This window comes from Rhineura floridana, chromosome 3, assembly GCF_030035675.1.
Source record: "Rhineura floridana isolate rRhiFlo1 chromosome 3, rRhiFlo1.hap2, whole genome shotgun sequence".
NCBI classification, from domain to species: Eukaryota; Metazoa; Chordata; class Lepidosauria; order Squamata; family Rhineuridae; genus Rhineura; species Rhineura floridana.
This window is the reverse complement of record NC_084482.1, coordinates 223680102-223700782: the sequence shown is the minus strand read 5'-3', so window position 1 is coordinate 223700782 and position 20681 is coordinate 223680102. Positions and strand designations below refer to the sequence as shown.

The 20681-nt window shown below is 43.7% G+C and overlaps 1 protein-coding gene across 1 annotated transcript; it reads left to right on the top strand.

The window, feature by feature from the left end:
- The first annotated feature begins 11890 nt into the window (after nt 1–11890).
- Nucleotides 11891–20035, top strand: LOC133379056 (vomeronasal type-2 receptor 26-like). The gene is made up of 3 exons (XM_061613665.1): nt 11891–12076; nt 14318–14444; nt 19125–20035. Exons 1-3 carry the CDS (start codon nt 11891–11893, stop codon nt 20033–20035), a joined length of 1224 nt encoding a protein of 407 aa, XP_061469649.1.
- Nucleotides 20036–20681: the final 646 nt, after the last annotated feature.

Below are 20681 nucleotides of genomic sequence, written 5' to 3'. Positions count from 1 at the left end.
AGTGTCCCACCATAGCACATGCTGGCCGGGACTCCTTGCAATTGTGAGTATAATAAACAGCTGTAAGCTTCAACCTACCTCAATGTCGTTTCCTGGACAAGGACTCCATTAAGGAGAAAATTCCACAACAGGGGCCTTCTCTTCTGCCTTTTTTATTCATGCAAATAAGTTTTTAAGTAGAAATGGCTGCAATTTGCAATGGTAAGGACCGTGTGAACCTCCTCTGCAAGTCATTCCCAAACCTTTGCCCCATCGTAAACGTTAACATAGACCCCAGAACAATTTTATCTTTTTTACAACCTGCCATAAAGATCCATGTGGAGAACACTATGTCTGCGCCTGACTGTTAACTGTCTCTCATCCTGTTTGTGACATCACGCATGATGCCATCATGATGCATTTGCATCCAGCATAGGCTATCTTCATGGTGACACTAATGGACAGTAAACCTCTGCAGCTAGGTGACCATCAGCCTGACTCTCCAGCAAGTTTGATGTTTTAGTTCATAACTTAACCCTGGAGAAGAATGTAGTGCAAGCTAAAAGTTTGCTTCTAGGGTTTTAAATAAATAAATAAAACAAAACCACAAGATGTAATCTCACTTTGCGTTAACGCTTGAATATTTTTTTTACCAGAAGCATCAGTCCATGCAATCAGTCACGTGAACTTCCTCTGTAATTACATGCAATCCCTGATGCACTCAATTGTCAACAATGTTGTCAACTGATGTCCAACACAGCAGTAATGAAGCTCACATTCTCGTCCTGGGAATGTAGCTCCTTAGACGTAACTCTCTCACATAAATCACAAATGATTACCGTGAAGGCATAATAATCGCAATGGCCACAGGGCTTTTAGACTTAACGTTTACATGTATGGCTTTGTTACAGTCTGCTCCCACTATGGATACCTGACCAACTGCACTAGTCTTTATGCAGCTATGGGCGTCCCCCTGACTAGGTTTGTAGCCTTATCTTCTAGCAAACAATATGCAATTGAGGCATGATTGTAAATACAGTCACACCTTGCAAAGAACCACGGTTGCCTTGGCTTCTTTTGAGCTGCAGAAATAAGCCTGCTAAAACTGGTATCTGGAAATCTGCCTTTGTGTCTATTATTGATAACACATTTTTCCCCCTGCTCTGAAACACCTCAGAGCACATCACCTGAACCGTTTTAAAAACTGCTGGGAGGAAGGGCGGGATATAAATCAAATAATAAATAAATAAATACCTCCGGCGTGCCTGGATGGGGTACAGAAAGTTGTGCGTGTGTGTTTTTGCCATACCTGTCATTGGTCTGTGGTCGCTGGAAGTTTACCCATGATGTCATCTGGCCTTCCCGATGAAAAAGGTCCCCACCCCTGGACTACAGCAATGTGTTCTATGTGGGGCCACCCTTGAAGACAGGTTGGAAACTGCAGCTAGTACAGAATATGGCTGCAAAACCTTTAACTAGGACAGCTCACTGAGAACATCTCTCACCAAAATTGAAATACCGTTGCAGGTTGTCAGTTGGTTTCTGAGACCAATTCAAGTTGCTGGTGCTGACCTTCATAGACCTATATGGCTTGAACCCTAGGAACAAAACCAGTGGTGCTGTTAGCGTTGGGCTATGGGTCACTGCCTCTCAGCCTCATGAAAACCCTATGGAGCAGAAAATAGGGCAGGGAGCATGTAGCCCCTGCAGGTATTCACCAGGAGAGTTCCTGCCCATGCAAGCTTGTTGGCCCATTGAGCCTTAGACATTCATAGAATCATAGAATAGCAGAGTTGGAAGGGGCCTACAAGGCCATTGAGTCCAACCCCCTGCTCAATGCAGGAATCCAAATCAAAGCATTCCCAACAGAGGGCTGTCCAGCTGCCTCTTGAAGGCCTCCAGTGTTGGAGAGCCCACTACCTCTCCAGGTCATTGGTCCCATTGTTGTATGGCTCTAACAGTTAGGAAGTTTTTCCTGATGTCCAGTCGAAATCTGGCTTCCTGCAACTTGAGCCCATTATTGTGTCCTGCACTCTGGGATGATCAAGAAGAGATCCTGGCCCTCCTCTATGTGACAACCTTTCATGTACTCGAAGAGTGCTATCATTATAAGAGGAAGGGCTGTATGCTAGTGGCAGAGCATCTTCCTTGCATGCAGAAGGCCCCAGGTTCAATCCCTGGCACCTCCAGGTAGGGCTGGGAGAGACTCTTGCTGCTCCCAGACAGTATACACAATACTGAGCTAAACATCTACCAAGTCTAGTCAGTAGCCCAGCTATGCCCCAGGGATAACCTGGCTTCAGTTGTCCATGCTCTGGTAACCTCCAAGTTAGATTACTGCAATGTGCTCTACATGGGGCTGCCTTTGAAGATAGTTCAGAAGCTGCAGCTTGTGCAAAATGCAGCAGCCAGATTGGTAACAGGGACCAGAGGGTTCAAACTTATAAAACCAATTCTGGCCCGCTTGCATTGGCTGCCTGTATGTTTGCAAGCTCAATTCAAGGTGCTGGTTTTAACCTATGAAGCCTTACACTGCTTGGGACCACAATACCTGATGGAACGCCTCTCCCAACATGAACCTACCCATACTCTACGTTCAACATCAAAGGCCCTCTTGCAGATGCCTCCTCCGAGGGAAGCTGGGAGTCTGGCAACAAGGAAGAGGGCCTTCTCAGTGGTGGCCCCCAAAGTATGGAATGAATTCTGTTGATGAGATGCGCCTGGCGCCAACCCTGTTATCTTTTCGGGCCCAGGTCAAGCCTTTCCTCTTCTCCCAGGCATTTCAGCATGTGTTTTTAAATGGCTTTTTTAAAATGTGTTTTTAAATTTGTATATTTGTTTTTAATGTTTTTAACTGTTGTAAACCGCCTAGTGAGCTTCGGCTACGGGGCGGTATACAAATGCAATAAATGAATGAATAAATGTACCAATGGATCTGACTTAGCATAAAGGCAGCTTCCTATGTCACTAATATGAAGCAATAGGTTGGGGGGCCCAGACAGGTGGGGCTGCTGGGCAGCTTGCCCCCTTTGCCCCTCTGTTCATCCATGTGGCAGAGGGGAACTTGTGCCTGTTCTTCCACTGTGCAAAGGCAGCAGTGAGCAAGGCTTGGTGAAGCCGCTCTTTGTGACAGACAGACAGGACCCTGCACTCTCAGTGAGCCCAAAGGAAGATTGTTTTTCTTCATCAGTTCTCTCTTTGTTCGGGGGCGGCACTTACCATGAGAACTAATGAGGCCTCTGCTACAGCCAGTGCTGTTGCCCATAACAGTTCGGCTAGATCGTAAAATGGGGTGGGAAAATGGATCTGCCAACCTATCAGTCATCTGACATCACAGTGACATCACATAACCTGTTTTTGCATCATGCATAGAACTGTGTGAGCCCCAACAATGAGCTGATCACCGGGTTTTGCAGACCTCCATCCACAAACTGCCCAACCCGTAATAATCAGGCGATCGCTGATGCTCGTAAAACACTGTGGACAGGTGTTTGCAAGTGTCACCCATCAGCTCGTAGACAGTGCCTGCAAAACCCACTTTGGATCAGCTGTGTCATTACCTGACCCACATCTGACACTGGATGGAGGGCAGGTGGGCGTGGCTTGATCAAAACAGCCCTGAGGGTCAAACTGAAAGGTCAGGGCTGGCGCCAGGCATGCTGGGGCCCTTGGGCTCCAGCCTGCCCCGGGCCCCGGCACATGCACACATGCACACCCCACCTACTTCCCCCTGAAGGGCCCCTCCTTAGTGTGGGTGGGTAGCGTTCCCTTCCGCGATCCACACCGTGGATCGTGGCAGGGAGTACTACCCACCCACCTTAAGGAGGGCCCCTTCAAGAGCCCCTAGGGATCCAGGGGCCCTTGGCCAGGACCCATCCTGGCTGCCCTCTGGCACTGGCCCTGTCCGGCGGGCCTAATTTGGCCTGCAGCCTGAAGGATCTCCATCACTGTATCAATAGGATATCCTGATGTTGACTTGTGAATGTGTTTATTCACTAAGTTTAGACATGTTCAGCTTCCCCCTCAGTTCTCCAACTCAGAGTTTCAAGCAACACCTGGGAGTTTTTGCAAACCTGTTTTTCTCCAGCCTTGCACCTGCGCATGGAGCCACGTAAAGAGTTAAGGGTGTTGCAGAGGCAATGCTTCTTCCCCTTATAATTAATAAAATCATAGTGATTTTTTCCCATTATCTTCTCACCAAAGCTCCAGGGAATTTGTCGAAAGACGGCCTTTGAGTCCACTAAAATAAACATCAGGACTGAGAGCAACAATAGGTGACTTCTCGCATCTGAGCTGGGAAGGACTGGAGCATAAATGCCTCCTTTGCCATTGAGAGCTTCGGGAGAGATTTTGGGCAGGTGAGGAGGACGATGGTGGTGTGAGATTGACTTACTACCATTCTCTCCAAGTGTGGAGCTTTGACTGGGCTCCATAAATATAAGGAAAGCCACTGAAGCTTGCAAAATGGTTTGGTGTTGATGACTCTTTCAATCAGCTTAGAGGAGCGGTCACAAGGGAGGAGGCCGTTCCAGGCAGACACAGGATGGTCCTTCTGCTGCTGCTGCTGCTGCTGCCTTATGCAGACTGTGGGATGCTGAAGGCGAAATGCCCCTTGACTCTGGAGAGGGATGAAATAGATCCATTCAACTATTACAGGCCAGGAGACCACCTCATTGGCGGGGTCATCTCGGCCACAAGAGCTTTGTTTCATCCACACCTCTTCAACAAGCCTCCCTCTACCAGCTTTAAACAGTAAGTCATTTTTTTGGGGGGGGGGAGGTTACTTCTTCACTTGCTGTTGTCTTCCTGAGCTCCACCTATCCCCAAAGCTTTTTCCTACTAAATCCATGTCCTCTGTTGCTGTTGGGGGGGGGGGAGCTTGGGGGGTGCATCAGTGCTGGGGCACCACTGAATGCTTAGCCTGCCTTTTCAGATGCTATCCCTGGTGAGGCCCCTTTCTCAGTGTAAAAGATAGTAGGAAAGGACAATAACATAACTTTAACGTACAGAACAAGCATATACTTTTCTTTAAACTTCTGTGAACAGACACAGGCCTATAGCTAATTTGCAAGTGCAAAAGGCCGTAACAGCCCACCTGATCAGTCTCTCCAATGGCTGCATATTAAATCAACAAATGTTGTCCAATTGCAGCTTTTAGATGATAAAAGAGGATCAAATCCACTATGAAATTCAGCAACCTATCAGATCTTTGTACGTTTTCAAAGACAGAAACAGTGATAAGTCACTTCCAGATGACCTCTTTATTGAGCATTGATCTTGATACAGACATCGTGGCAAGCAATTGATACCTTACACATCTGTGCATTTCCCCATCACTTGTTTTCATTTTCCCCCATAAGAGCTCAAAGCCTGGTGATGATCAGCCAGGGAGAATAGCCAGTGGGGAGGCAACTGGAGAGAGGCTTTGGTGGGAGATTGGGGTTAGAGGTATTTTCAACGGTTGGAGATGGGAGAGTGTATGACTTTAACCTCTATGTGCACCTTTGTGTGCTGTGTGTGTGTGTGTAACTGCAATGACTTTACTTGATCTTCAGTTTGTCATAACAGACTGTGCTAACAGAATATATCCCAGCCTTCAGGGTTGTTCCATTCCAGCTTTTAACAACTCTCCACCATACATACATATATATACACACACCACTAGACTACACCGTATGCCTCTTAAATATGTGTTACACAACTCAAATGAAGACATCCCAATTTCCCCCTCTGCCTTATTTACACAAAATATGTGTGGGGAGGTATTTGTTCACTTATCTAATTTGAAGGCTAAGTACTTCATTTCAGAGTACAGTATATCCAGTTGCCCCCATCATATAGCTAAATTAAAAATGCAAATGTACTGCCTTCAAGTCAATTCCGACTTATGGCGACCCTATGAATAGAGTTTTCATGAGGCTGAGAGGCAGTGACTGGCCCAAGGTCACCCAGTGAGCTTCATGGCTGTGTGGGGATTCGAACCCTGGTCTCCCAGGTCGTAGTCCAACACCTTAGCCACTACACCACACTGTTCCCCTTCATGACCCTTTTGAACCTTTTATCAGCTCTTTCAAGGGCTGTGCATTCCTAATTCTATCATTAAAATGATCATCTGCCTTAGTCCCCCCCAAAAAAAGGATTATGGTTATTGATTCACAAACAAGGTTATCCGCCTACTTACACATAACCATTAAGTAAGGATTGGCTGTTGAGCTTGTGGCTTTGATTCTGGATCAGTGTTAGCATAAGTAAAGTTCTAGAAATTAAATCCAAAGTTTCAATACGGTCTGCAAAAACTTTTCAAAAAAAGCTAGAGTTGAATTTAATATATTAATTGAATGCAAGATGATGATGCAATATGTATATTTTTGCAGGAGAACAGCCACTAAATACTGGCAAACCCTCTCCTTCTTGCTTGCCATTCAAGATGTCAACCGGAATCCCCAGCTCTTACCCAATGTCACCCTGGGCTACAGCATCCATGACAACTTTTTTAAAGGAAGGGTGACAGATGATGCTTTGTTAGACTTTCTGTCTCCTGGGCAGGCAAATGTTCTAAACTACAACTGTGGAAGACAGAGTAACTTACTGGTTGTTCTTGAAGGGGCTGACTCTGAAATCTCCATCCAGATTTCAAACTTGTTGGCCACCTATAAAATCCCACAGGTAGGAGTGGAGACGGAGTGGGGCATTTGGAGACAGATAACAATAAAGATCTTTCAGAAAAACTGGATAACATTTTTGTATTGAATACTGATGAAATCATTAGTGTTACGGATGTCCTAAATATGCATTTATTTGTTTTGGAATTGTAAACGGGGGGGGGGGGGAAGAAACCTCAAACCAATAAGCAAACAATAGATATTGGCAGTTTTATTTTCAGTCCCCTTCCTAACGATCCTTCGCATGGATATTGCTTTTCTTCACAGCTGCCTCACAATGGGTCAACTTCATCGTCAAGGTGTAGACTGTGACCACAAGGTCTCATTCCTGGTCAGCCACTGCCAGTTCAGACCCCATGAGTGTATACATGGGCTGAACCAGAATTTACCAAGCAGGAAAAAAACCCTTCCGATCACAGAGTGTTTGGGATCGTACCCTGAAGCCTCCTTTTATTATTGCAAGGCTGTCCTTTTAGGCACAATGGCAGAAGAGTGAGAATGGTCCCAGGGCTTGCTTTGCTCTCTTTGATAATACCTCTTCTTCCTTCCTTTTGTGCCAAAGGGGGATTCTAAGCATTCTTTGTCTCTCTCTCTCTTGTTGGAATATGTGGTTCAACTCGAACTCATGGGTTGAGGCTGCATGGGGTTAAAAAGGGTAGCTAGAGAGAAGACCTCCTGATTGCTCGGCTAATACCTATCCTTCGATCTCCTGCTGACTCTCCCTTCCTGCTAGACTGACATCTCCTTCCTTTTTCTTCTTTCTCTTGAGAGGGAGAGCAGACGTCTTCTCTTTGTCTCTCCCTCTCCTCCAAGCATGAGGGCAAACACTAGGTTTAGTGTTTGCATCTCCAACTTACCTAGTTAGATGTAGAACTCTTTCCTGTCAAGTATGTACTTCAAGAATAAAGTAATTATTTCTTATTTTAAAGCTTAAAGTCTCTCTCTGGCTATTCAGGCGGGCCTATGGAATTGGGGAGGATTAATTTTTATGAGGTTTTAACAGGAATTGGTTTTAAATTGATTATGATTATGTTTGCTGGTATATTATGTTGTATATTATGTGCTGCTTTTATTATTGTAAGTCGCCTAGAGTGTCCACTAACCTGGACAGATAGGCGACCAACAAATACAATTTATTATTTATTATTATTATTAATTCCAAGGAAGGTGGAATCTTTAGCAAAGATTCAAACACATAAAGGCTCACTCAGTCTCTCCATTCCCAATTTCGCCACTCTGCGACATCTCTAAGGTCACATCCACACCATATATTTAAAGCACATTCAACACACATTAAGAGCACATGGATTTCCCGAAAAAGAATCCTGGGAACTGTAGTTTACCCCTCACAGAACTAAAATCCCCATCACCTTTAACACCTTACAGCCCCCAGGATGTTGGGGGAAGCCATGCTCTTTAAATGTGCCTTATGTGCGCTTTAAGTATGTGGTTTGGGTGTAACTGTTATGCTCATATGTGTGTAAAAGGAGAACAGAAGAGAACTTCTCTTGCACAGCTACCACTAAATAGTGGGAGGAGCTTAGTTGGTTGGTTGATTTAGCCGTTCTCAACCTGTGGGTCCCCAGATGTTGCTAAGCTCCAATTCCCATCATTCCTGACTATTGGCCATGCTGCCTGGGGCTTATGGGAGTTGTAATCCAACAACATCTGGAGACCCAAAGGTTGGGAAAGGCTGGTTTTGTCACATTTATAATCCACTTCATTCTTTTAAAATCTCTAAGTTGTACTTAAAATAAAAACAGTAATTTATTTATTTATTTATTTATTTATTGCATTTTTAGACCGCCCTATAGCAATAAGCTCCCAGGGCGGTGTACAGCATAATAAAACAGGTTAAAATACAAAAACACAATAAAACATAATTAAAAATTTTCAATTTTAAATGCAAATTTTTAAATTTTTAAAATGCCTGGGCGAAGAGGTAGGTCTTTACCTGGCGCCGAAAAGATAGCAAAGAAGGCGCCAGGCGTATCTCATCAGGGAGGGCGTTCCATAGTTCGGGGGCCACCACTGAGAAGGCCGTAGCTCTAGTTATCGTTCTCCGTGCCTCCCTATGCACTGGGACATGGAGAAGGGCCTTCGACGTCGAGCGCAGCGACCGGGTAGGTACATAGCAGGAGAGGCGTTCCATCTCATTACAACAAAAATACAGCATAAAACCAACACAGCAGTAGTACAAAAGCATATGTGTTATGGGTTTGGGGTTGAGATGGATGATTTCTATGAGTCCCTTTCCAGCTTCTGATCTGGAACCATGCACCTGGGATAATGAGACTGTACTATGGCTATGCTTTTGATGATGTATATTTCAATGCCTTATTAACCTGTATCTGTTATTTCTTTATAGGAAAATCTGTTATTCTGTTGTCTGCAGGTCTGGGACAGAACTTTGTCAGGGAAGGGGGTAGTGTTACGAGTTTGGGGCTGAGATGGATGATTTCTATGTCCCTTTCCAGCCTCTGATTTGGAACCCTGCACCTGGGGGTGAAAAACCCGCTCTGCTGGTCAGAGGAGTTCCCTTTGTTAGTCTAATAGAGTGACCAGGTGAGTTAATGGGCCTATCAAGTGCCCATTAACTGGACCAGGGAGATCCTATTGTTATTGAAACTCTTTAGGAGAGCTCTCCCCCTTCCTGAGGCTTGTGTTTTGAGTTGAGTCTGAGGAAAGGCTGGGAACTGGAAGCAGGCAGAGAGGCTGGCTCCCTGCACTATGGCTTTCAGATGCCTCCTGTAAGCCTGATGGGAAAAGAAAGCTCTTTGGATTGCTAATGCCTTGAAACTCTCCATCTTAAGCTCAGGTTGGAATGTGTGTAAATACATAAACCGTATTTCATAAAGACACCACAGTCACCACTGACCTTCTAACCAATGAAACCAAACCCTAGGTAAGCACAGCGACCCCTGGCGATCTCTCACTGCTCAGAGATATGGGTGGCATGCAACATATGGAAAAACAAATAAAGGCAGAAATTAAGGGAACCATTCAGGTAAAAATAGCACCCGATATTCTGGGTCAGGGGGAAAAACATGTCTTTACAAGGGAAATATTTGTTATTGGGTACAACGGTAATTGGTCTTCGATCTGAAAGAAACCACAACAAACCACCTCTCTTCCTTTCCTTGCCAGGTCAGTTATGCTTTTGTCTCTCCTGTTCTGAGTGATAAGACCCAGTTCCCTTTTTACTACCAGATATTCCCCAAAGAGGAAGCCCAGTACCCAGGGATTGTCAAGCTGCTCCTGCACTTCAGGTGGACGTTCATTGGTCTCTTTGCTCCAGACACCGACAACGGAGAGAGGTTCATGAAGACCTTGACGCCTCTGCTCCTCAGGAGTGGCATTTGTGTTGCCATCTCACAAAGCCTCCCACGACTGAATACGAATGTAGTAGTGATTGATGAACTTTCATTCCAAAAGTGGGGACAAGTCCATGTGTTTGTTTCCTGTTATGAGACTTCTAATGCCTTACTGGAAATATTTCTCCTAGGACAAATATTCGAGATATGGATAAAACCCACTGCAGGGATAGTCTTGATCACAACAGCTATGGGGGATATCTCCTTTGACTTAATGCACAATGGCTTCTCCTTCCAATACATCCACGGTATTTTTTCCTTCTTTATTGGGACAAATAAAAGGACAACCTATTATGATTTCCTACCTTTTTCCTCTCCTATCGTGCATTTTGTGGAGAAAGCTTTTAGTTGTTCCTATTTGAAGCATTCGTTGTCGGTGAAAGGCTGGACAAGGTGCAGAGAGACAGAGAATGTGGAGATGTTGCCCCAAGATGATGTGGAAAAAATCCTGTCTCTAGATACCTACAGGATATACAACACTGTCCAAGCCGTGGCCCGGGCCTTAGACATTGTATATTCATCTAGATCTAAACAGAGGGTGATGGAAAGCCTGGAAGTTCAAAGGCTACAGCCATGGCAGGTATTTTCTTTTCCGTCACAGACATCTCAGCTGAATATGACAATTGATTTTGCAGTCCCAGAGTCATTGTGTTAAATGTTTAAATTGTGTTTCAAATTGTTTTTAAAAGATGTGTTTTAAATTTGTATTTAGGTACTGTAAACCGCCCAGAGAGCTTCAGCTATGGGGCGGTATATAAATACAATAAATAAATAAATTGTTGTGTAATTAGAAGCTGAGAAAATGTGGGATGTAATGTGGATGCAAAACATTGCAAAGATCTAATTGAGAAATGCCCCTCTTAATTGAGGACACGCCCCCTTTTTTAACAGCTCCTATCACTGCCATAATTCTCCCTGTGCCTACAACAGCCTATCTGGAGTAAGAGTCCCTGCCCTCTAAATTGGTCAGGAGAGATAGCTTTACGCAGGCTGTTCCTAAACCCTCTTCCTTCCTGCCCAGGGTGCTACTTTGGCACTAAGCTCCAGCCTTTGTCCAAGGGAATGTGTGCATTCGGAGAGCCTGTTTTAAGGGTCTGGCTGGTTTGTGGGCTCATTATAGTGTTTGATATGCATGTGCATTTGTAATATTTCTGTAATATTGCCCTATGTATATGCAGTAAACTAATATTTGTCACTTTATACATATTAGAATTTCTTGTATTTTTTAAGAGAGTAGATAATAGCTGTGTGCTGAGAATATTTGTAATTGACTTGCACAATTTGATGCTGAGGTAAGGATGTCAGATGTCTCTCCCAACTAGGGTTGCCAGGTTCTTGGCCTGAGACTGATCCTGTATCTTTAGGAGAAGAGAAAGTCAGCCAAGTGCAGCTCTGTAATGGGAAAAAGCACAAGATGGAATTCTCCCTTCTACCTGCCCAACTTTTAAAGATACATATCTTTAAAGATTCCACCTTGTGGTTTTTCCCATTACAATGTTGCAAGAACACCTGCACTTGGCTGACCTTCTCTTCTCCTAAAGATACAGGATCAGTCTCATGCCTTGAACCTGGCAACCCTACTCCCAACCATATAATAAAAATATAATATTTTGCAGCTCTACTCTGAATTGCTAACTAGAAGTCCCATTGTGTTCAATGGGTATACTTTCATATCAATGTGTACAGGAGTACACATACTTACCTGGGAGTAAGTCCCACTGGGAGTAACTCTTAATGTAGCAAATGTTTTAAAGACACACAACTACTTGAGTCTGCAACCAGCTAGTGTGGTTTCACATATTCTAACTACTGCTGTTTTCTCTGCCATTCTAGCTCCACCCTTTCCTGAAAAACTCCCAGTTTTATAATTCTTCCATGGATGGAGTGTATTTGGATGAGAACAGGGAGATGGCAGCTGACTTGGACATAGTGAACTGGGTGGCGTTTCCCAATAACTCTGTCCTTAGAGTGAAGTTTGGGAGTTTATTCAGAGGGGGATCCCCAGACCTACAGTTCTCCATCGACCAGGATGCCATTGTGTGGCCCAAATGGCTCAACGAGGTGGAAGAAATCATGTCTTTCATTTCATTGTATTTTCAGCCCCTTAAGCTGCGTTCGAATGCCTGATGGCCCCAACATTCAGCATTTCTTCATGATTTGGCAGTGGGTTCCTGTGAAAGTGTTGTATGGTGGGTTCAGCTGTTGCTGTGGGGCAAATTTCAAGGCAGTCACTTCCCTTAGTAACTAGATGAGATGGCCAAAAGTTCCCATGCCATATTTAAACTGGAAAAAAACCCATCATATCTGCAGCAGTGTGAGTCTTTCAGCAGTCTCCTACCTGGCCGTATTTCTGAAACGCTCCTGAGAGCCCATGTTGTGTAGTATCATTCTACAGCAACTTTTGAGGAAACATGGAGAGGTTCACGTGCATGGATCCAGAGCTTGGAAAAGTTACTTTTTTGAACTACAACTCCCATCAGCCCAATCCAGTGGCCATGCTGGCTGGGGCTGATGGGAGCTGTAGTTCAAAAAAGTAACTTTTCCAAGCTCTGCATGGATCAGAGTTGATCCCCTCCTCCTTAAAGAGATGTTAGGAGCGTGACAAGAGCAACTCCCACTGGGTCCTCCTTACACGGGGAAAGGGAGATAGAGAGGTAGTCCTCACAGCTGGCTAGGCTGCCACTGACCTGTGCTCACCTTTTCTGTCTCTCTTCTTTCTGTTTAAACTGATATGTCTCAAGGAGCCATTCACACCTCCTGACTCACTTGCCTGTTTTTCTCTTCTCTGCTGACCACCGGAGGTGAAGGAGCCACGTTCCCTTGGTCCCCTCTCCTCTAGCATGAGTGGCAATGTCTAGGCCAACTTTGGCCACATTCACACTGTACATTTATTCCGCTATTATTCCATTTTAAACAGTCATGGTTTCCCCCAAGGAATAATTTACTAAAACTCTGATTGGTCCACCAGCTATTGGAGAGCCCAACAAAGGATACCCCAATCCTTGAGGATATTTAACCTCTCCCTCCCTCGATGAATGAAAAACAATTAGCAGGAAAAAACTTTCCCAGTTCTTATGGCCCCCAAGCGCCCCCCTCACCATTTATCTTTTAAATTAATTCTTAATAATAATTGTTTTCACTGACTGCTCCTGTAAGTCCCTTCCTGTGATACTGGGATGATCGCTGGGATGCTGTGATGGGTACTGGAAGGCAGCTTTTGGAACTGCAGTTCTCACCACACTCATTTTGGCCATGCCCACTTTAACACTTTGGCCACGCCCACTTGGACATGGCAGCCCCCGGAAGGTTCACTATGGGTCGATGCAGCCCTTGGCCTAAAAATGGTTGAAAAATGGAAATCAAGTCGATTCCGACTTATGGCGACCCTATGAATAGGGTTTTCATAGTAAGCGGTATTACCATTGCCTTCCTCTAAGGCTGAGAGGCAGTGACTGGCCCAAGGTCACCCACTGAGTTTCATGGCTGTGTGGGGATTTGAATCCTGGTCTCCCAGGTCATAGTCCAACACCTTAACCACTACATCATTAGCCACCTTTTATTTAGATAGTACTCTCAATGGGCATGAAACATTATAGGATACAAGAGGACAGGCCTCTGCTTTGCGGAGCTTACAATCTAAAATTAGACACAGATGAACAACAGAGGAAGGGGAGGGAAGGGAAGGTCAAACAGGGAAGCAGTATCGTTAGTTATTACAATTTTTAGCCTTCCTTTCATTCTTTAGAATCCCAGGGTGGGTTACCCGGAAAGTAGAAAAATAAATTCCCACATCCTGTTCCTCATTTCAAGAAAACATGCTATGCTAGTCAATGAGACTTCCAGCAGGGTCTGTCACACAGATGTCAAAGTTTATCTTGGGAGATATTTGCAAGGCCCTCCTCTATGCATTTGGGTCCTGCACTTGGGGATTTATACATACGTTTTGGTGCTATGTAGGGTTGGGCAAATCTGTCAAGTTCAATTTCTCTCGATTTCTCATTTTTTCCCAATCTCGAGTTCAATTCTCCACATTTCCACATCAGTTTGCAATTAATTTTGTTTGAAGTCCTCATGGAAACGAGAACCTGCCACAGAGAGAAATTCACACTCTATGCCACTGAGACTACCTTGGCCTCAAGCAACAATGCAGTTGTTTCCTTCTTCAGGCTTACACTTAGTTACAAGCTTAAAGTTAAACCCGCAACAACAGGTCCTCTAGTGTCCTTCCAAGTCCTGTACCTCATTTCCATAGATAATTAGGCTTAACACATTTTCCTTGATGCTCCTTGTCTCTATGCTTAGACCCTGCCTCCTTCCAGGTGTGTGGAAAGCTGCCAGCCTGGATTCATCAAGGTGGTTCAGGAAGGAAAGCCACTTTGCTGCTATGACTGTGTTCCCTGCGCAGAAGGGACCATCTCCACTCAGGAAGGTGGGTGATTCCAGCAGAAAGCACTGCCCTTGTCGAATGGGGCAAAGATTCGCACAGAGCTTTTTAAAAGGAAAACTGCACAGTGGTATGTGATGATAATTGACAAATGAAATGCACATCACTTCAACACACTTTCCCTCACATGTGTATACATGCTAGGGCTGTACACCATATTTGTACAAATCACAAATTATATAGGGCCGATTTGGGCTGATTTGTATCCAATCCAGATCAGGCTGAAGCAGCTACAAATCTCTACAGAGCAGATTGGCTAGTCCCAAATCAATTTGTAGAGATTTGTACAGATCTGTAGCTCATAACTGTCTCTAATGAACCCAGATAGGGTGACTCTGAAATGGAACAATTACAACACCGTATGAGGAGAACACCAAGGTGGGGAGAGAGGGAGGAAGACTAAATTGCTAACACCCCACCTAATACTCTCCAATCACAGTGCTTGGAAGTGAGGAAGTCTTAAAATGCAGAAATCTTTTGTAAGTTCTGTCTCTTAGAAAAGTTTGGTGGGTGGTGGGTGGCATTTGTTCAGCTTGTGTATGTTTTCTATTATTTCCCAATCAATCACAGTCCCATCCTTATTTACATATTTTTTAAAAACAAATTGTCTGTTTTTAAAAAAATTATTCCACTTTCATTGCTAAGAATTATTATTAAATTTTGTGGGCATGTTTAGCCACAGCTTCCTGAAAATTTTATTATTATTATTACAATCATCACTATTTTCCAGTAGCTACCCATAAACAATAAGAAGCAGCCAGTTTATTATTATTATTATTATTATTATTATTATTATTATCCAGGCAGCCAGCATTCTGTTAAGAATTATAATTACAATTTCTAATTGCTAACCACAGTGAATATTATTAATATTAAATAATATTTTCCTGTCCCCCTCCCTCTCTACTGCTGTTGGCAATCTGCCCCCTATGTGAGTGTCTTTTTAAAAAAATAATTGGAACAAACAAATTTTAAAGGTGGCTAACAAATAAAAAACCCTGGATCTACCCATCTGAAATTTGTTGTGGTTAATCCCCTCTATAAGGGCAACAATGTCCCCAAATCTCATGCCCCTATGTGCATATTCTCTCCATGGTGCTGCCAGCCTGTGCCTGCCTGATGCCATCTACATAAGTCTAGTATCACAAACCAATTATGTAAAAAAACCAGGGTTTTTTTCAAAATCTTGAAGAGAGGAACAAGGGCATGATCATTGGCATGACTGAGCACTCAATCTTTTTTTTAAAAAAATGGTACAAGTAACATGAAATCCCTAGGCTACCACCCGAAATTTGGCATGGTTAATTCCCTCAATAGGAGCTACTATGTCACTAATTTCCATGTCCCTAGGTAAAATAAGCAAGAATACCATGTCTTTTTTGGTTTTGCAATGTGAGTCAAAGGGATTTCCAAAGATGTGTAATATCTGGATTGTGATCAAGTCAGACTGGGTCCAAATTTGTCCAAACCAAACTGGGCCTGTTCTGTATTTACAAACTGAAGCCACAAATCGGATGGGGGGGGGGATCCACGCACAGCCCTAATGCACGAGCTTGGAAAAGTTACTTTTTTGAACTACAACTCCCATCAGCCCAATCCAATGGCCATGCTGGCTGGGGCTGATGGGAGTTGTAGTTCAAAAAAGTAACTTTTCCAAGCTGTCGCTTTCTTGCTTGCAGTCACCTTCCATGAAATTTAGGAGCCTTCATGAAGCAGGAGGAAAGACTTCAGAACTGGAAAATTGACAGCAGTAATGCAGAAGAGCATTAGTCAAGCTTCACACAAGAGGCATCGCAACCTCCAATATGTGATGATATTTCCAGGCACAAATGTTTCACATAGCTTTGCCCCAATCAGATCCCTGTTAAGACCCTCCCATTACATATTACTGACACCACCACACTTAAAGCTTATTTTGTTTTAATGTATTTTAAAGTCTGTTTTTATGATGTTTAAAAAAGTGTTTTTAGCGTTTCTGTTTGCCGCCCTGGGCTCCTGCTGGAAGGACAGGATATGAATCAAATAATAAATAAATAAATAATAAATAAAATAAATATAGCATTGTTACGACAAGTGCTCTTGGGAACCTGAGTGTGTGAACTTGCCACCCCCATGTCCCATGAAACACACCTCCTTGAGAGGAGGGGGATCTTTTGCTAGGGATAAGAACAAGCGCTTTGCCCTGAAATGTGCCTAAATGGTGTATATATTTAACCCAAGAAATGCAGGTCCAAACCAAAATAAAGCAAAGCTTGATTTTATTGAGAGAAAGAGTGGAATAGCATTACAGAATTACTTGGGTGCATGGCAGCATTAATCATTAATATCCTAACCCATTCATAACTTTAAACTAAAAAGATCAAAGGACCCTATTAATATAAATAGTGACAGGTAGAAAGGATTGCCTCTCCTAGGCCCTGAGTGGGCAACTGAATACAGCTGAAGCTATGTGGAAGAGCTCTGATCCAAAACCAGGAAGAAATCTCTTGGTCTCAAGGTTTTGCACCCAGACCCAGCGTCTCTCCCCGGTTCTGTCCCTGCAGTCCCTCAATACATTCCTTGAGAGCGTAGTACACATGTTGGAGCTCTGATCTTCCTCAGCCCCCCTTCTCCTCTTTTCCTAGATTCAAGCCTCATTGTGTGTGTGTGTGTGTTTCTAACTTACCTTGAAAAACTAAGACTCCTTCTAACAAACAATGGAATTCACTGTGGTGCCTAAGGGAAGCCTGCCAAGGAAGAAGATAGCGTTTATGCAGTAGCTTTAGTTAATTTTGTGTCTCAACAGCTGTTCTGGTTGTCCTTCGCACAACACCTCTGGAATGCATGACGAGTCACATAAGAAGGAGTGTCAAGTGGGAATTGTAGTTTTAGCAGGCTCCATCGCCTTGCCTTATCGTAACAGCATGGACACATGACGTCTCAGGAAAGTGCTATGTTCTAGAATTATTTCCTTCATTTTAGAACCATTGGTGAATCCTCTGTTGAGAGTAGCAGTGGTGTTTGGCAAGGTGAGGAGAAATGGGCATGCTTGATCAGATTATCTAGATCCATCACAATCTGGATTCGGACCTGGTTTAGGAATGAATCAGCCTTGGTCCCTCTGATGGATGACCTTTATTGTGAGAGAGGCAGCGGGGGTGGGGAGCAACCCTGCTACTTCCGCTCGATCTCTGAGCAGCATTTAACACCATTGACCACATGGTATCCTCCTGGACCAATTCAGTGGAATGAGAATTGGCGGCACTGCATTATGGTGGTTCCAGTCTTATCTTCAGGGTCATGTCCAGAGAGTAACACTGGGTGAGTGTTCCTTGGCCCCCTGGCACTTGTGTCTGGGATTCTAAGGGACCCTGGAGTATTCAATTTACTTTTCACGTTGTTGTCAGCCACAGTTTACACCACCTGTTAGAAGGGCAGGAAACAAGCACAGTATCTTGGCTGTGTGTGTGAATCTCACCTGAAGTAGCACATACTTTCCCATGAATATAATCACACTTAGATTGCCTAGCCTTTAGGGAAATAAGAAAAGCTAGTTTATTACAGGAAATACACACTTGATAGAAAAGAGTTTCTCATTCTAAGTAGGAGATGCAAAGAGCCATGCTTTGCTCTTGTGCTACTGAAGAGGGAGAGAAAGGAAAGATGAAGCAGGAGTAGGAAATGAGGCCTACACCTGAAGAAAGATTAGCATAGAAGACAAAGGATAGTCAAAGAAGTTTGGAAGGTCCCCTTTGTATCTGCTTTAATCCCTTTTATCCCAACAATTCAAATGCTAACATAATTATACAGCCACCACTCACCATATGCTCAGAGGCACTTGTTACCAAATTCTTCCAAGTTACACAGGAAGTGGATTGGACTGTGAAAGACCAACCCAAATTGTGTTTGCGTTTTGACAAATTTGTAGGGCAGTCCAATATCTCAGAGAGGAGTTCAGGTCTCCTGCTCCCCTGGTGCATTCACTATAGCTGCCCAATTTCCCTGCTTTTTAAAGTTTGATAGAAATATCTGTGGGCTATAGGTATGTTCTTAAACTGCGTTTTTTGACTATTAGTGAATACAACTTTTGTATGACTTGAATTTTTGAACTGCCCATAAGTATTTTTTTAACAGCCTATTGTGTCTGGCTGCCAATGAAAGAAAAACAGTCCTGCAGAAATCTTCTAAAAGGATTACCAAAATAATTCCTAAACCAGTGAGGCAAGATAAAGCTGGTACAATTAATGTAGAACTCCTGGTTTGGGACAGGAAATAGAATGGTGTGACCCTTTTGACTAGTAGCTCAAGTGCTGATCATTGACTCAGGAAGCCTGAGTACCATTCTAATTTCACGTATTTCATAACTCTTCCAGATTTCAAATTGTTAACACGATGATGGTTTATGATATTACTTTAAAAGCTGCTTGGAACATGATACCCTAAACCACCTGACAGGGTTATTGTGACATGTGAAGGAAAGGCCTTCTCTGCTATGGTCCCTACCATGTTGAATGCTCTCCTTGTTGTTTTTACCATCGATTGAAGGCATACCTGTTTCCTTGGTGAAATGCTATTGATTTTTAATGGATGTATTTTCTTATATTGGGAACCATTTTGGTAAGTCTTTGTGTAAATGAAAAGTGATACAGATGTGTTTAAGGTAGATATTATTCTTGTTCTTTGCAGATGCAGAAAGTTGTACCAGGTGTCCAGATGATCAACATCCAAACAAGGCCCGAGATCAATGTGTCCCCAAGATTATCACCTTCTTGCCTTATGAAGAACATTTAGGGATCCTCTTGGCTTCCTTTGCCCTGTTCTTGTCCTTAACCACATGCATTGTTTTAGGAATCTTCATTAAATTCCTAGAAACTCCAATTGTCAAAGCCAACAACAGGGACCTCTCCTATATCCTCCTCATCTCCCTCCTGCTCTCCTTTTTGTCCTCCTTCCTCTTCATTGGCCAGCCAAGAAAAGTGACCTGCCTTCTCCAACAAATGGCCTTCAGTGTCATCTTCTCGATTGCAGTTTCTTCTGTGTTGGCAAAAACCATCACTGTGGTGCTGGCCTTCCTGGCCACAAAACCAGGAAACAGGGGGAGGAGATGGCTGGGGAGGAGTCTGGCCAATTCCATTGTCATTTCTTGTTCTAGTGCCCAAGTTGTCATCTGCACTGTCTGGCTAGGACACTCTCCCCCATTCCCAGAGTCCGACATGCATTCCCAGCCTGGAGAGATCATCTTGCAGTGCAATGAAGGGTCTGTTGCCATGTTTTATGTTGCTCTTGGCTACATGGGCTTCCTGGCTGCCATCTGCTTCACAGTGGCTTTCCTGGCCAGGAAGCTGCCTGGGGCCTTCAATGAAGCCAAGCTGATCACCTTCAGCATGCTGGTCTTCTGCAGTGTTTGGGTGTCCTTTGTGCCCACCTACCTGAGCACGAAGGGGAAATACATGGTAGCCGTGCAGGTCTTCTCCATCTTGGCCTCCAGTGCTGGCCTTCTGGGCTGCATCTTCATGCCCAAGTGCTACATTATTGTCCTGAGGCCTGATCTGAATACAAAGGAGCACCTGACAACAAAAACTAAAGTAGAAACCTGATTCTTATGAAATTGTTTCTTAGAGGCACCAGTTAGCAAGTGCAAAGTAAAACATCTGCCTCCTCAATTTTTCCAATAATGTGAGATTATTGTCCAGAAGAAACAGCAATATAGAGCTGTTTTCCTGGTTCCTGAGTGTGAGACACTTACCGTCTAAAAATGCAATCAGAACAATTTGTTTAAAACCATTTTTATTGCACAGTTCTTCATAGTTCTTGGCAAGTGACACTCCAATTTCGGGTATTAAGGCTCTGGTTGACATGAAACCAGCCCGAGTTAATATAAAATTGTCTGCACCTCCACAACTTCTCATTATTCACCACTCCTTTTGAACACCTAACTGCAGATATAGATATTGATATATGTGTGATATTGAAATACCATAGACAGTATATTGATATTTTGATATCCAAAATGGAGACAATAGTCAAGAAATGAGAAAAAGGCTAGGACTGGGGAGGGCAGCTATGAGAGAACTAGAGAAGGTCCTCAAATGCAAAGATGTATCACTGAACACTAAAGTCAGGATCATTCAGACCATGTTATTTCTGATGTCTATGTATGGATGTGAAAGTTGGACAGTGAAAAAAGTGGATAAGAGAAAAATCAACTCATTTGAAATGTGGTGTTGGAGGAGAGCTTTGCAC